Consider the following 17146-nt stretch of genomic DNA (forward strand, 5'->3'; position numbering starts at 1 on the left):
ATGCACTCTTTGCAATTTTGACCCGTTAAAGCCGGCACTCTTCCGTTTTCAAATCCTAGAGCCAGGATTGGTAATTTACTTCTTACATGAGCACACTTCTCCCATCTGTGCGGAGATGGGAGAAGTGGTAATATCTGAGGTGTGTCCTTTGGCTCGTGAGACCGCTTTGAAATACATCTTAAAATCACCAAAGCTTTATTAAAAGATCAAGTTTGTGAGTATCCCCTTCTTATCTATGTAGGCTATTATACATTATTTGAGCCGTAAAAACCCCTCCATGTAGGTTATATGCCCATCATGGAACGAGAGATGACATGATCTGGTGACACTGGTATGTAGAAACATTTAAGTTATTGTCCTGTAACAATTGCTTGTTTTCCCATTTCATTTGATAAAGAAAAAAAGCCCTTACAGGCTACCCCTACCCTACTATAATGAAAGATAYTTCAACAACAATTCATCTGGTGTCTTTCTTATCCTAGCCATGCATTAGCCAAGTAGGCTATCCATAAAAGGCTTCTAAATGGTCTACTCGTGAGGCTTTTGCCATCATGCTTTTGCATTATTCACATAGGTCTACCTGCAGTGCATAGGCTACTCCATTCGGTTTATATCCATCCTGATTTCCAAAGAGAGGCTCTTGTATTCAGATTATTCAGTCCTATAACACCATATCAACGGTAGGCCTAGGCTACATCCTGCTTATTGAGAACATGCCTCACACATACAAATTACGGGAGCCTAGTATTTTTTTATTTGAGGAGAAGTGTGATGCGTAAAGGCCTATAGTCGTTGAAGCCAATTACAACAATGTTGACTGTCAACACGCCAAACATATTGAGCAAACATTGTTTTTGTTATGTTGCTATTACGTGTTACTGTAGCCTATGCTATTTAATAAACTCATAATTTCTGCAGTGAAAATAGCAACAATATTTCTGACACACCCCCAGACACATAGCCCTATCGCCAGCGCTAATATTTACCATTGCGTTAGGTATGATKAAATAAATCTCTAAAATGTTCAATGCAGCAGGCCACGTTTTATGACASAAAACTTGAGCACAATTGACCTTTCGCTAAGCCCCGCCCCTCTTGGTACTGTTGCAACCTCGGACAACATCTGCAAAATCTGACCYACCACCTTYATTTGGTCTTATGTGGCAAAATTTGAAATTGTGTATGGTTTTTTGTTGTTGATAAAGGTAAAGACACAGASCTACAAAATGGTATATCATACACTGCAGTTGACGAACAATGGGAAAGTAATTCTGCTTWGAAAGTTGAGAAACTCCACTTTCTAGAAAATGGCCCTTGAATGTTTGGTACACCTACTGGAAAGCTCTTCTTTGTTTACACCACGCCTTAGTCCCACCCATCTCTTTAAGGATTCACATGTGAGGCCATGTGCTAAACAGAGTAATGTAGAGTAGTGAACAACRAAAGATTTCAAAACTAAAAATTGTGAAATAATTAACCTACAATAAGGAAAACGCCAGGTAAAAATACACTTTATCTAGTTCTTGGCCTATATCCTAATCTGACTTRGGTGCAGGTCATGTTGTTCTTCACATTACAGTCTCTGGTAAACACACACTATATCAAATACAATCAAAATGTATATGTCACATGCARATGATACAGCTGTAAACGGTACAGTGGAATGGTAACTTGCATATTTGCATAGTAGCAATATCACAAATAGAAAGGGTCCAGATAAATGTTTTTATAATTATTAGATGACGCTTCCCGAGACACTTGTCTAAATTGATGGGTCATGTGAAAGAAATGCTATAACCCCCAGCCACATCTAACTAAGTAAGATGGGTCACTATTGTCTAGACATGTACACATGTTCATGAAATACAATAGATGGCTGTAAAATCACKCCCAAACAGTACAAACTGATTGTCATAGCTAGCCACCATGCATGAAATGCTGTAGTATGAATCTGCAGGTAGCTAAAGCTAACCAACTAGGGTTAACGTTTGCTAGCTAGCTAACATTAGGGAATGCAAATGGGTTTCTGAGATCGAAATAATATTACTACACAGATCAAACACGTAACGTTAGCTAGCGAGCCAGCAAGCTAATGTTTGCTAGCTAGCTAACAATACGCTTTAACTTGAAATGAAAATGACTTTCCGACAAAATTATAAATGTATAATTTCTGAAAATGTAGCTAGACTCTTACCCGTATACATGGATGAACGTGTCACGGCAGACTGAAACCACTTTAACTAAGTAAGACGTCTTGTYTAGTTGTATAAAAAAAATACAAATGAAAAGAGTGACACATACGCCTAGCTTCCTGAAAATGGTCAAATTTTCCAGGGAAGCCTAATTACCCATTCAATCACTGGCGAAATCCKCTCACAATGATTTCAAACTGTGTTTCTAATATACAATGAGATCAAAACTGACACCCAATAGTTTCCTGATTAGCAGGGGGTATGTTGTGGTTGACTGTCATTACAATTGCTTCACAGGAACCTGTTCTGTTTGTAGTGTAGCTAGCCACTGAACGGCTCTGAATTCACTGTCAGCATGCAGTCAAAGCTATAACAACTTTTAGAGATAACTAGTGCGCTCAAATCGTATCCTAATGCCGACAGCAGATGGGAGCTGTATTCATAACATTGCTAACTCCGGTAGCTAACATTCATTTTGAGAAACTGAGAGCTAGTTAACCAGCTGAGCTAGCAAACAATGTAACAAAGGTCTAATTTCAGATTAGAAAAATACTCCATCAACAAGCTCTGCATTTCAGGAATCACAGTAGCAAATACACCCGGTGCACTGTTCAATTATTTAGCCATTTAAACATGTATTTTTTGAAGAAAATTCTCAGTATTTGCCATAGCCTTCATTGGCTTTCATGTGATTTAAATGTGAGCTTGTCCGAGGTGTCAGACTCGACGACAGTTGTTATCCATTGGAGCGCTGTGAATGGTTGCCCAAAATTCTGAGGCAGATCTTTGCGAAGGGTCAATTGTGATGAGTTACAAATGATGGTACTGGTGATGATCATCTTCAATAAGGGGATTAAATTGTAAAATTTATATTTGATTGTCATCGGCCTATCACATGATGTTTATGCAAAATTGCTGACTCTTTGTTATAGGCATGTGCTAAGGCATCCTGGGGCATTCAGATTGAGTGGAGAGTGTCTTGTTGGTGCTCAGAGAATGTGTACTAATGTTTTCATAAGCAAATAAACTTGGTTATCGCATCTTATATTCACGTCGCAGACTGTTTGTGCTAGTTAACATGTGAGTCTCCGTGGCTGTACAGGCTTGACAGATGTACTTACTGGTAGATTTGAGGCATTGTCTAGGTACACAGCAAGCATAGCACAAGCACAGCCATCAGATGTCTGTAACGGAAAAATTAAAAGAAATACACAATATTCGTCAAAGGTTGTATACGGTTAATAAGCACATTTGTTGTTTTCCTTTAGCGACCAGGGGTTGTGCAGTATGAAAAGACATATCAGAGCTTCCACAACACYGTTTGGGTGAGTCGGCTCAACCGCTTAAGAATGTTTATAAACTGCTTAAGAGTGGTTATAAATCTGCTTAAGAGCGCTTACCTCCGCTAGGAGTCCCGGGTCAGTTTGTAGAGAGAGCCACTGCAGTTTGAGGTGAACCTCTCCACTCGCCACATCAACCAGGGGGAACCACTATGACAACGAAATGGGAATAGTTTATTCATCTGAACCGAAATGTTATCACCCTCAGAACAAGGCTAGTCAACTCCAGGCATGGAGGGCCAAAAGTTCTGATAGAAAAAAAAAACAACTACCTGATAGTTGATGTATTGATTTATATCACCGATTGGCCAGAGAGTCTTCTCATTCCATTCTTTAGATACCAAAAGGTAGAAAACACACTGAAACCGGGAGACTACCTTAGCTAATAATAATTTCTATTTGTATCCACATTTTAAAAATGTGTTCCGTTATGTGCAGGGCCATAACCAGGGTTTGAGTTAGTGAGGTCCGTCCTGGACATTTTTTGAAAGTTGAATTTCATTTACTGCATTTCTACACAATTAAAAACTTTAACATTATATTTGGAGAACAGCAAAAATGACCCCAGCCATTATCACCTTGGCTGCTGTAGGTTCATTCACCTCAGTTGATTAGAGGTAGATAAAGAAAACCAGAAGTATTTTGGCCTTGCAAGACCCGAGTTTCCTATCCCGCAACTAAAACATTCAATGTGACCTTCTCACCTTATCCATCTCTTTTTCCTTCTTCACCTCTCCAAAGTCCAGGCGAAACCTACAATGGATATATTTATTTAACCAGGAAGGGCTCATTGAGATTTAAAATCTKTTTTTCAAGAGCGTCCTGGCCAAGATAGGCAGCATCAAATCATTACAAAAATTACAGACAGACAACATGAAAAACTACAAGTAATCTAGTAAAAACCATTGAATTCACAAGAGTATAACAAAATCAAAAACAGCAAATTAAAAACATTGACAGGTCAGGGAATCAGCCTCAAAATCCTTCATCAGTGATTTAAAAACACCAAATCGGGACAAGTTCTTCCAGTTTAAAAGTATTTTGTAAGGTGTTCCAAGACGATGGCGCAGAGTACATAAAAGCCCTTTTACCAAATTCAGTTCGGACATTTGGAACAGTTAGCAGGATAAAGTCCAGCGAACGAAGAGAGTACCCACCACATTTCTGAACAATAAAAATGCCCAAATAAAAAGGTAGTAAACCCAAAATGACTTTGTAAATAAAAGTATACCAGTGACTGAGCCTACGAGTGACTAGAGAAGGCCAGCCAACCCTGGTATACAAAGTGCAGTGGTGCYTAAGGGTTTTGCAGTTTAAAATAAATCTCAAAGTGCCATGGTAAAGAGTGTCAATTGATCTCAAACACTGAGCGGAAGCATTCATATATAAAATATCCCCATAGTCTAGTAAAGGCATAAATGTAGCTGATACTAGCCTCCTTCTGGCTTCAAAAGAAAAACGGCCTTATTCCTAAAATAAAATCCCAACTTCAGCTTCAATTTTTTTGTAAGTTGTTGAATATGCAATTTAAAAGAGAGTCCGTCATCAATTAGAATTCCAAGATATTTATATGAGGTTACAACCTCAATCTCCTTGCCCTGACAGGTAGTAATAGGTGAAAGGTTCAGAGGTCTATTTCTTGCATGAGACAACACCATTAGTTTAGTCAGTATTGAGGATAAGCTTCAATTGACATAAGGTATGATGAACAGTATAAAAAGCAGTTTGCAAGTTCTYGAAAGCTTTTGTAAGAGATGAGGCACAACAGTAAATAACAGTATCATCAGCATAAAAATTAAGTTGTGCATTTTGGACATTTTTGTCTAAATCATTTATATAAATAATGAATAAGAGAGGACCAAGTACAGAGCCTTGGAGCACACCATTAAGGACAGACAATTTAACAGACATAAGCCCATCAAATTGAGTGCACTGAGTTCTATCAGACAGATAGTTAGCAAACCATGCAACTGCATGCTCCGAATGACCTACACTCAACAATCTRTGCCTTAGTATAGCATGATCAACTGTATCAAAAGCCTTAGAGAGATCAATAAAAAGTGAGACACAGTGCTGTTTTTTGTCAAGGGCTTCAGTGATATCATTTAAAACCTTCATGGCTGCTGTAATTGTGCTATGCTTCTTCCTGAAGCCCAATTGGTACATTGATAAAATAGAGTTAGTAAATAAAAACTATTTTACCTGTTCACTTACAAGGGTTTCAAGTATTTTCACCAGGGGTGACAGCTTTGAGATTGATAAATAAGCCCTCAATTGGTCAAAGTATCTAACCAGGGCCATGTTCAATAGGCTTTGTCACACAAATGTTGTGGAAAATATTCCAGATAGATAACGTCATGAATAGAGCCGGCATGATTCCTTACTCTATGTCAGAGGCATACGTTCTACATGACATATTTCTATATGAACATTCCACAACCTACTTGTGCACTACTGAATGTTTGACATGGGTCAGCAGTCAGTGACAAGTGGGCGTAAGAAATCAGAATGGGGAGGTTGTGTCTATTCTCGTGCACATAGTAAGTGGTTTCCTCACTTCCCCAGGGGGTCATCCTTGTCAGTGTCCTCGTCAAACACATCCACCTCTAACTCCTGCCCAGGGGCCTCGTGTACCACAAACTGCAGTTGACAAAAAAGGGGATAAAAAAGAAATCATATATTCAAACATATTTTATATGGTAATAAATAAAAACAAAGAGTATAGACAAAGGAGAGTGTATAGACAAAGGGGAGAGAGAATGGGTTGACTGCACGATTGTGAGTGTGTGTGACTACATTTACAGCAGGAGGATTTTCAGGAGTCCCTACCTCATAAACCTCGTTCCAGCGTGGGTGCAGGTTCTCCTGGATGGTCTTGCTTTTGAAGTGGATATTGCCGACCCTAAGCACCGCGTAGGGGTCAGACTTACCCTTCATCATTCCCATCATATAAGTGTCCTTCGCTATCAGATCCCGGGCCTCCAGCAAGTGTACCCTCACAACTCCCTAAAACATCATAAAATACTATAGTTACAAAAAAAGTACAAAACACAACAAGATCTTACTGCACACACCCACTAAAATAGAAATTTAACAGAACTAGCATATTTTTAAACCCCCAAAATATGAACACAAGTTAGCCAGCAACACAGGAACCAGATTTGATTACCAGATTTTTAGAGATATAGAAATAACTGAAGATCCCATTAAACCAATGTTTGGTGTCAAATCTTGTTCTGACATTTCATAGAAAATTWATTTCATGGAACCACTTCCAATCATTGGAACTGTGCCATAGATGTGCCATACACTCAAATTGTGTCTATCCATCCTCCTGTGTTGTCCGATCAGAACACCTACTGTACTGGGCCTTTGGCACTGACACAGGTCTCAACACAGTGGAGTATCAGTTTACTGTACTCACACGAGGCAGGGGGAACCTCATCTGGTCCACTTTGACCTGTTCTATGAGGGGGATACACATGCGGTTGGGCAGGACCATAAGGGAAGCGATGATGTCCATGATGGCTGGCTCAGACAGGTGACTGTGGAGGTGAAGGGTTAGGGCAGAAGTCACTTCAATTTGAAATAGTGATTTTGAAACTGATACATTCGGACCTAAAAATTCTGAATTCGTAGAACTCTTTTTCAAGGAAAAACTGCTAAATATATGTTGTACTTCTATCTAAAAAATAATAATAATAATAAAAAATTTAAAAAAACATTACCTTAGACCTGGAGTGTCTAGGAGGTTGGTCAACCCTGTCCAGTTGATTTGTAGGGTCTGAAAATTAAACCATTTCYAATTTGATAACTTTAAATAAAACATTTCATCACTCTTAGCATCCTACCACAAGGATGCCGATGTCCTGACYGGGCACAACAGGTCCCATACTCATTAGTGACATGGTAGGGTTTAAAAAGTTATAGCCTATACTACTAGCCTTGGACCTCCTGAAAACCAAAATATATAACATTTAGTTATATAACTATAATAAATAGAGGGTGAATGAAGGTAGCTAAAAAAAAAAATATTTTTATTTTTTATCTCTGGGTGTCATAGGTATAAATAACAAACAGAGCCATCTTTCAGAACCCACCGGCCGACGAATGAAGAACATAGTGACTCCTCCCACCAACGGGGCATCTCCAATCAGAGGTTCCAGAATGACACGCAACATGCCTTGAAGCTGAAAAATAAAAACATACTGACATGATTAGAAAAAGGGCTGATATAGATCAATTTAAAGATCAAAACCAGTTTTAAAACAGTTCCTCAAGAGGGGCAATTTCTCTGCAAACCAAAAAAGCTAATTACACACAATGCAAATTGAACACACGGTTTGATGTGAGAGGACTAAATGTGACACAACCGGTTTGCCACGGTAACAATGTTCAATTTTCAACCACAGTCATCCTAGGCTAGCATAGGGTGGTTGTATGTGCCAGTAGCTAGATGCCACACAAGAACATCTGATGCCTACCCGAATACTTTTGACCCCAGCAGTGATGGGCGGCTTCACCTCTGTGTCGATGTCCACATCCCCATCGTAACTGTGAAGCAAAAAGCACTGTCAACAGCACAAACATATCTGGGACCAGGCTAAATCCAAAGCCCTAATAGTTTACAGGGAGTCATAGAACGGACCCCTACAGTACCTTGTTATGGATTTTCGGGGACAATAAAACGACTACTTCTGCTGTACAACTAACTACAGTACTACTAGCCATTGTAGGCCTATTGTAGGCCTATTGTGTCTTTATAGTGCTGTACTGTGTGTTATTGATTCGATGTTGACTACTACTACTACTATTACCTTATGTGCAGGTCCATAACCACCTGCCTCTTGTCCACTTCATGGGTGTACACTTTAAGTCCAGTGATTCGGAGGGGCTGAAATTAGGAGAATATATATATATATATTTTAATCACCAGGTGCCTCATTTATCTAAGGTGCGTACGCACCAAAAAATATACGCTGGCTGTGTCCMAATAATCCTACTTGTGTTCTAAACAGTAGCAAAAATAGAATGTTTTATAGTATGGGAATTTGAAGAATTGCTTTGCATGCAAATATAGTTTTTMGGGGGAAATGGAGGTGTTTGTTGACATGCACAGAATACATAACAATGGTAATAAAAAAATATGAAAGAAATATGATGAAAATATGCATTTGCTGTTAGCAAGGAGATTGCATAACTGGCCTAATATGTTTATTTCATTGTGTAAATCATATTCTAATTATCTCCTGATTGGTTTATTCCCGCTACTATACAACAAATCTTACCATTCATTAGGGATGTGCATCGTTCCCTTTCAAGATGATTCGATACGATACAGGAACGATATGTTTTAGTTTGAAACAATTCGGTGTGATTCGGTTTGATTAAKGAACGAATCGATGCACTAACATGTTGCATAAACACATTCATTTTCCATTCTAAATTAAAATCTGCTGCTGATGGAGGGTCATGAGCTGGGCCTTTCTGAGCTGGATCTGTCTGAGCAGACTTCTCTCTCTGGTTGTGTGTGTTTGAGAATGATGTATGTCTATGGGGTTTGAGAATGATGTATGTCTATGGGGTATGTACTGTGTGTGTGTGTGTGTGTGTGTGTGTGTGTGTGTGTGTGTAAATGATGTATGTCTATGGTGTATACTATGTAGGCACCTGATTTGAGCCATAAGGGAGACTAGGCATCTACCACCGCACTTCCACTATCAGATTAGGGTGGGCCCCGCACTTAGGTTCTAAGAAATCCCTATTGCCCAGTAATGAACTTGTCATTTTTGCAGATTAAGTGTTTGAGCTTGTAATGCATTAATATTTATCGCTTACAAATTAGCCATGACAATACCAATGAATATATAGCACAATTTTGGATTTTACACCAATCCCAAAATCTAATGGTTTTGAAGTTTAGCAGAGACGAAGAGGCGAAACGAGAGGGATAACTGGCCACAAAATCCGTCTTCTCCAGCAGGTAGTGTTTTGTACTCACCAAGCAAGGAGTTTTTGTATGGAGGTCAATGAGAAAGTTTCGAATTTGGTTAACCAAATTTTTTTACAGCTTATTTGCTACATGTGGCTTTGATCAGAAAAATGTGCTGAGAATACAAATCCTATGATCTCCACGTACGCCAACATTTCGTGAGGAATTAAGCACGGTTGATAAATGAGGGCCCCAGGTACTAGAATTCATACAAAATTAGAACCACGAGGTGAAACCTGACATGCTAACAACAAAAGCTCTCTCACTGTATGACCAAAGTGGACTTTTGTGAAGGTGAATGTTTTGAGGTATGGGCTGGACAATCTGATGGATGGCTGGATCTTCTCTTTGAGGAGCTTCTCCATGAACATGCCAAAGAACGGCCACGCCTGCAGCAAAATCTAAAGACAAACAGACAGACATATGACCAAAGAACGACAGGAGAACTAGTTGCGATCAGCATGACCAAATCATTGTGTGGATAAACAAATGTAGAGCATAACTTTGTGAGGTTGTGTATGTGATATGTCATTGAAAACAATGTTGTTTTGAAAGCTTTGTGGGCAACATGTCAATGTTTAAAGCCGTTCATGACCAGACCCTCCCCAAGACTACACGAAACAGATCTGTTTGTGCCGTCGGGCCAACTCCATTGCTGAGGTGACAACAGCACAACAGACAAAGAGTGACCAGCATGAATGGAAAAAACATTATTTTACCTTGTTGAGCCAGTCAACCTTCTCAAGTTCGGGAAAGTGTACCTTTGGGAAGAGAAGAGATAAATTTACAAGAGAGTTTGGTTGACACAAACCCTTGTGATTCTGTGAGTTGGCAGGAGTCCAGATAATGAAGATGACCCATCCTCATTTAATAAAGACTTACTTTTGAACTTTGAATAGGTCTACATTGTATGCAGGGAGATGGACATATTAGACAAAGAAACCAATCAGAAGCACATTTTATTTGACATATAGTGCCTTCAGAAAGTATTTATACCCCTTGACTTATTCTACATTTTGTTGTGCTAAAGCCTGAATTCAAAAATTATATTTTGTCTTACCCATCTAAACACAATACCCCATAATAACAAAGTGAAAACATGTTACTGTCAGAGTGGTTGAATATAGAACTGCGTCGTCTTAATCTACCACAGTGTGTGGTTTTGATATTGAAAGGAAAAATACTGGTTAGGCAGGACCTGATGACTAATCAAGGGATTGTAATTCCAAACCTTGTGGGAGAGCAGGAGATGAAGGTCACACCCCCCAAAAACAAAACCGGAACATTGTGAAATACAAAATGTCCACTATATTGTTTTAACAATGACAACTACTGCCTCAACTTACCTCAACATGTTGACAAAATACTATTCTAAATGTACAACAGCCTCAGCAGTGGCACTTCATTATCTTTGTCAATGTTTCCTATTAGGCATGGGTGTGGTAAGGCATGGATGAGTGAAACCTCCTGCAACATAATCACACAACTATGACGTCAACACTTCAAATCACCAGAAACATTCCCATGATGTCTCTAGAATATTAATATGTCCACAGGAATAGATTAAGAACACTGCTCTATAGCCTGCAGTTATTTGGGGACACGGTAGTCAATGTGGCACTGACGACTGCCTTTGGCAAAACACAGAGGCCCAACATTCACTGCAATTTGGCAATAAACCACAGCTTGATTCAAACGCAAGAAATAATACGGGGGTGAAAGCTTCTGCACTGCATATTACACTCCCAAACAATACAGCCACTGCCACTACTTTGTGATTTCCCAGAAATGGAATACAATGTTAGGTCTTACTATTATTACTGAGGCAGAAAGTGGCTGGAAGATGATGACAAATGACACTTCTACATGTTTGACCATAACACTACATTYCTATAACAATCATACAAGTAGGCTAGTGCTGAACATCTGGTCTTAGTGGGTCATTTGTATGCTCATACACAAATTTAAAATAGGCCTATGTAGGCTCTATTCTTAGGAGTGCTTAGCTTTAGCTGTGTTTGCTTTAAGTCACACAAAACCTCCCAGACATGAACAGCTGTAGCCTAGATGAGTTCATTCGTTATGTAAAATGTGTAGAAACGCCTACTGATCCAGCAGGACACATTTCATTTTGTGTGTGACTGAGTATGTGTGTATGTGCATATTTTTCATCTTATGTCAGCCAGAGTACCACGTAACATAACTTCATTTCCACATATGGGGAACAACCTCTGCCTACATCAACAACATACCAATACATACCCAAGTTGCCATATTCAAGGTTTTCAACTCGTTGTGGATCACTTGTGTTTCGTTATCCATAAAGTTCATAGCCGTTCCAATTCGGATATCTTTCCACTTGCGGTTTTTCTTCCACCAAATGATCAGCATCATACACAAGAGGATCCAGATGACGCTGAGTCCGAGGTACCCTGTCAAATACACAGGATAAAAGACCAATAGCGCTCTCCCGAAGTACATCAGAAATTCCATCAAGAGTTGGTTGACCACGCTCGGGCTCAACGTCCCCGTGGTTCCCGGGACAGAGCGCTCGCCGAATCCTCCTCCCTGGARGGTTCCTTTGGAATCGCCTGAATACATTTTGTCAGTAGGTTAAGCTCTGGGTGTAGTAGTAGTCGGTACGGGTAGCTGTTCGGCCATGTGGGCCCTACTGAAGTCCTTTTGCGCTCCTAAAAAATGCGTTACGCCATGGCCATGTCCATGTCCTGACTGTTGAAGTCAAATCAAATCTATTCATTTGGTAGCCTTGGCTGTTGACTGATATCTGAGTCAAATCTAGTAGTTGGGAACTTCCGTATTAGTACCTGCACAGGTGGCTACGCCCAAAAACCTCTCCTAACCTGACACCTCTTGAGGCATCCTACGGTGCGTTCAGTTCGCTTGAAAGTTTGCTACATTGCGGAACAGTTTGTACTGAACGACACGTTTTCCCCAAATGTTATTGAAAATACTTTGATGTATGTTTGGTGGGTGTGGCAAGGTGTGTCTTGAAGCAATGAGTGACGTTTTTAAAGGACAGCGTTCCCCAACCCCTCCCCATTTTTCAACTGGTCGATCAGTACAGCACCATTTCCGTTAAATTGAACGTTTCAAAACGTAAAAACGTACTGAACGCAATCCAGCTGATGCCCCTGCAGCCAGTCATTAAAACTGGCTCCTGTCTAAAAACATAGCTCTTAGATTTCACTTGACAAAGAATGTAGTAAAACTGGTTTTCCATTTCAAGAGACCTCTCTTTTCTGCCATGTCTAATCTAGGTAACTATGCCTTGGCAACATGTCACACTAGGGCTGTGCACAGACCTTTTGGGGGGTATGTGCTAAAAKATATATATAAAATACTGTGGCCTTCCATTAATATACCCAACCCAACTCCATTTGTTTCCACTATCATGTATTCCAGTGGGGTGCAAACCTTTTGACCCACTACCCCAAAAAAGAGTGGTACAAAACTTGCGACAACCGTGCAAGCACAGGCTGAACATGCCCGCAATTTCTACACAAATGTAGTCTGTCATTACAATCTAATGCCTCGATCACACRGACAGAGTTATTCCATTTTGGTACACCAGAAGTACATTCATTTCCAATGCAACACTGTGTTCGCCTTGCAGCGTTGCAGAGGCAGTTGCAGTGCGTTCTATATGTAACAGTTCAGCGTCCGTCCCGCCCCTACCTGGGCTCGAACCAGGGACCCTCTGCACGAACCAGGGACCCTCTGCACGAACCAGGGACCCTCTGCACCCATCAACAACAGCGACTCTCGAAGCATTGTTACCCATTGCTCCACAAAAGCCACGGCCCTTGGAGAGCAAGGGAAACAACTACTTCAAGGTCTCAGAGCAAGTGACATCACTGATTGAAACACTATTAGCACACACCCCACTAACTAGCTAGCCATTTCACACCGGTTACACTCACCCCCCTTTTGACCTCCTCCTTTTCCACAGCAACCAGTGATCCAGGTCAACAGCATCAATGTAACAGTTTGGCTTCCATCCCTCTCCTCTCCCCTATCTGGGCTTGAACCAGGGACCCTCTGCACACATCAAAAACAGCCACCCTCGAAGCATCATTACCCATCACTTCACAGAAACCATGGCACTTGCAGAGCAAGGGAAACAACTACTTCAAGGTCTCCGAGCAAGTGACATCACCGATTGAAACGCTATTAGCGCGCACCCGGCTAACTAGCTAGCCATTTCACATCGGTTACACATATATTAGATTTATCGATAGTATGCATCAAACTGTGTAGACGGAAATGGTAGCAGAAGGGGAATGTTGAACTTTTGTTGCACACATATCCAGACAATGCTGCGTTCCATTTTGCGCAATCACGCTGTTGGTGTGAACGAGGCGTAACGCATTGTTGGTGTGAACTAGCTAGTTAGCTAGAGTTGTACTAGCTAGATAGGGTGTACTAGCTAGGTAGCAAGTGTTTACAAGCTAGATAGCTAGTGTGTACTAGCCATAGAGAATGATAGAGGCCTCTAGTGACCAAAAGGCAATTTTAGCATGGGCAGCGCCATTGAGCGTACACTATGCTTCTGTCATTTTAATGTCACTCTAGCCAGCATTCTAACCGTTTGTATTCTTATTTCAAAATAATCCTACACGCTGTGTAGTGAAAGAGTACACTGCTATTTAATTAAATTGTAAATATAACAATGATTTAATATGTGTAAAAGAAGGCATCACATTTTTGCTTTAGTTTATTGAAGAGAGTTGTATCTTTGTAAATGCGCTCCACAAACATATCATCATGGGCACAGGACAACACAATCCCACCATTCCATAGCTGTGACCATCAACTGCTCTTGAACCCAATAATATTAATGGCGCTCCTTCAACTTGTGTGTGCCATGCTCAACTTTGAGGTATCTACAGTCAATGTAGCTTTTGCATTTGGGCCTTTTTCTTCTACAAGCCCGAAATGAAGGTCTCTCAAGTGAGTAATATAACAGATACACCTAGCCATGGTGCATTTGGGTGGATAACCAGTCCACACTTCCTATAGTTCAGGTTGTTCATAGTTGAATAGTCCCTCAACACCTCTGTCTCCATTTCCAGGATTCTCTTTATCTGTGCCATTTGACTAGTTCCTCTCAGCTATGTTTTCAGCTGTGCTTTGCCCTCTCACATGTCTGACTTCATTAAAAGTAGAAGCAGTCACTCCTCAAGGAGTGCCACTCGGGCATTTCACTTGGACTTCTTGTGGCTCCTTCAATCGCATGTGACTGTGACATAGACACAGACATAGATTTCAGGTATAACTGCTCTTGATTGGTTAACACATATAGTATGCATGGTCTGTTGCCCTTAACTGGTAGCCCTGTAGTGGCATTTTGAATGCGACGAATACAATACAAGCGACGAATACAATACAACCTTACAGTGAAATGCTTACTTACAAGCCCTAACCAACAATGCAGTTAAAAAATAAAAAATACCCCCCAAAAATAAGAATAAGAAATAAAAGTAAGAAATAATTAAAGAGCAGCTGTAAAATAACAATAGTCATCAGATATGTCATCAGAGCGTGCAACAGAACATTGTACTGTCTACACTCGGTTTGTTGTTTATATTAAAACCTTTTCATTAAATCAATTTTAATCTGAACTAAAGTTTTGTTGCTAACGATTCCACGACGCGGTTAGCCTTTACGGCTGGGACTGCAAATTTGTGTTCCTTTTTTAGCGTGGATTCCGCGAGTGCTAGCTGGCTGTACTACAGACACCTGTCATCGTCGTGGGAAAGACTCATTGTTATCTTTTCGTAAAACAACTGGTTGCAGTAAGAGCCAATCTGGATACTAAGGAGATCCTGAGGGAAATCAACGAGTACCAACAGCTTTACGCTATGGAGGAACAACATACTCCATCATGAAAAGATCCGACCACCTCACAAAATAACTTTAACCCGACAAAAATAGTAAATAACGGCTACTTCTCAGAGAGTTTTGATTTGTCAAGAGGAGTTAAACAAGGGTGTCCGCTGTCACCATATCTATTTGTTATGGCCATCGAAATGCTAGCTATTAAAATCAGATCCAATAACAACATTAGAGGATTAGAAATCCAAGGCTTAAAAACAAAGGTGTCCATGTATGCCGATGACTCAAGTTTTATATTAAGTCCGCAAGCTATATCCCTGCAATGTCTCATTGAAGATCTAGATAACTTTTCTGTAGTCTCTGGACTAAAACTTAATTATGATAAGTGTACAATATTACGTATTGAATCCTTAAAAAAATACAAGTTTTACATTACCCTGCAGTTTACCTATAAAATGGGCTGATGTTGAAGTAGACATACTTCGTATTCATATCACAAAAGATATAAATAAGCTCTCCACAATGAATTTCAATAGAAAACTTGTAAAAATAGACAAGATCCTGCAGCCATGGAGATGCTTTTGTCTATTTATGGAAAAATTGCCCTGATTAGTCATATCTCAGTTTACTCACTTACTTATGGCGCTGCCTACTCCTGATGATTTGTTTTCAAATCCTATGAGCAAAACATATTTTGCTTTATCTGGGACACTAAACCAGACAAAATAAAACGTGCCTATCTATATAATGAATATGAATTGGGTGGGTTGAGATTATTAAATATAAAAGCACTAAACCTCTCTCTAAAAGCTTCACTGATTCAAAAGTTTTATTTGAACCCTAAATGGTTCTCAAGTAGATTACTAAGAAAAGCTCATTCATTGTATAAAAATTGCCTTTTGCCTTTGTGCAGATTGACGTCTCATTTTCGATTAATTGAAAATGATACTTTTTTCAAAATATCTCTCTTTTTCAAACAAGCATTGCAGAGCTGGCTACAATTTCAATTTCATCCCCCTGAAAAGATAGAACAAATACACTGCTAAAAAAATAAAGGGAACACTTAAACAACACAATGTAACTCCAAGTCAAACACACTTCTGTGAAATCAAACTGTCCACTTAGGAAGCAACACTGATTGACAATAAATTTCACATGCTGTTGTGCAAATGGATAGATAATGGATAAATGGAATAGACAAAAGGTGGAAATTATAGGCAATTAGCAAGACACCCCCAATAAAGGAGTGGTTCTTCAGGTGGTGACCACAGACCACTTCTCAGTTCCTATGCTTCCTGACTGATGTTTTGGTCACGTTTGAATGCTGGCGGTGCTTTCACTCTAGTGGTAGCATGAGACGGAGTCTACAACCCACACAAGTGGCTCAGGTAGTGCAGCTCATCCAGGATGGCACATCAATGCGAGCTGTGGCAAGAAGGTTTGCTGTGTCTGTCAGCGTAGTGTCCAGAGCATGGAGGCGCTACCAGGAGACAGGCCAGTACATCAGGAGACGTGGAGGAGGCCGTAGGAGGGCAACAACCCAYCAGCAGGACCGCTACCTCRGCCTTTGTGCAAGGAGGAGCACTGCCAGAGCCCTGCAAAATGACCTCCAGCAGGCCACAAATGTGCATGTGTCAGCATATGGTCTCACAAGGGGTCTGAGGATCTCATCTCGGTACCTAATGGAAGTCAGGCTACCTCTGGCGAGCACAAGACAGCTTGATAAAAACCAGTCAATATTCAGGTCCCCAAGAAAGAAGACCTTT

At 40.2% G+C, this 17146-nt stretch overlaps 1 protein-coding gene across 1 annotated transcript in view; it reads right to left on the reverse strand.

The window, feature by feature from the left end:
* Positions 1-12510, reverse strand: part of esyt3 (extended synaptotagmin-like protein 3) — a 29805-nt gene extending 17295 nt beyond the window's left edge. Inside the window, exons 1-13 of the mRNA XM_023981337.2 lie at positions 11787-12510; positions 10244-10285; positions 9791-9925; positions 8350-8426; positions 8017-8086; positions 7633-7722; positions 7261-7316; positions 6957-7077; positions 6362-6538; positions 6090-6172; positions 4237-4285; positions 3593-3682; positions 3314-3376 (exon numbers count right to left, since the gene is read on the reverse strand). Of these exons, the coding sequence (XP_023837105.1) occupies positions 3314-3376; positions 3593-3682; positions 4237-4285; positions 6090-6172; positions 6362-6538; positions 6957-7077; positions 7261-7316; positions 7633-7722; positions 8017-8086; positions 8350-8426; positions 9791-9925; positions 10244-10285; positions 11787-12125 (1392 nt within the window). The 5' untranslated portion in view covers positions 12126-12510. The remainder of the gene's footprint in view (positions 1-3313; positions 3377-3592; positions 3683-4236; positions 4286-6089; positions 6173-6361; positions 6539-6956; positions 7078-7260; positions 7317-7632; positions 7723-8016; positions 8087-8349; positions 8427-9790; positions 9926-10243; positions 10286-11786) is intronic.
* Between the last annotated feature and the right edge of the window lie 4636 nt (positions 12511-17146).

Source organism: Salvelinus sp. IW2-2015, linkage group LG36, assembly GCF_002910315.2.
Source record: "Salvelinus sp. IW2-2015 linkage group LG36, ASM291031v2, whole genome shotgun sequence".
Taxonomy (NCBI): Eukaryota; Metazoa; Chordata; class Actinopteri; order Salmoniformes; family Salmonidae; genus Salvelinus; species Salvelinus sp. IW2-2015.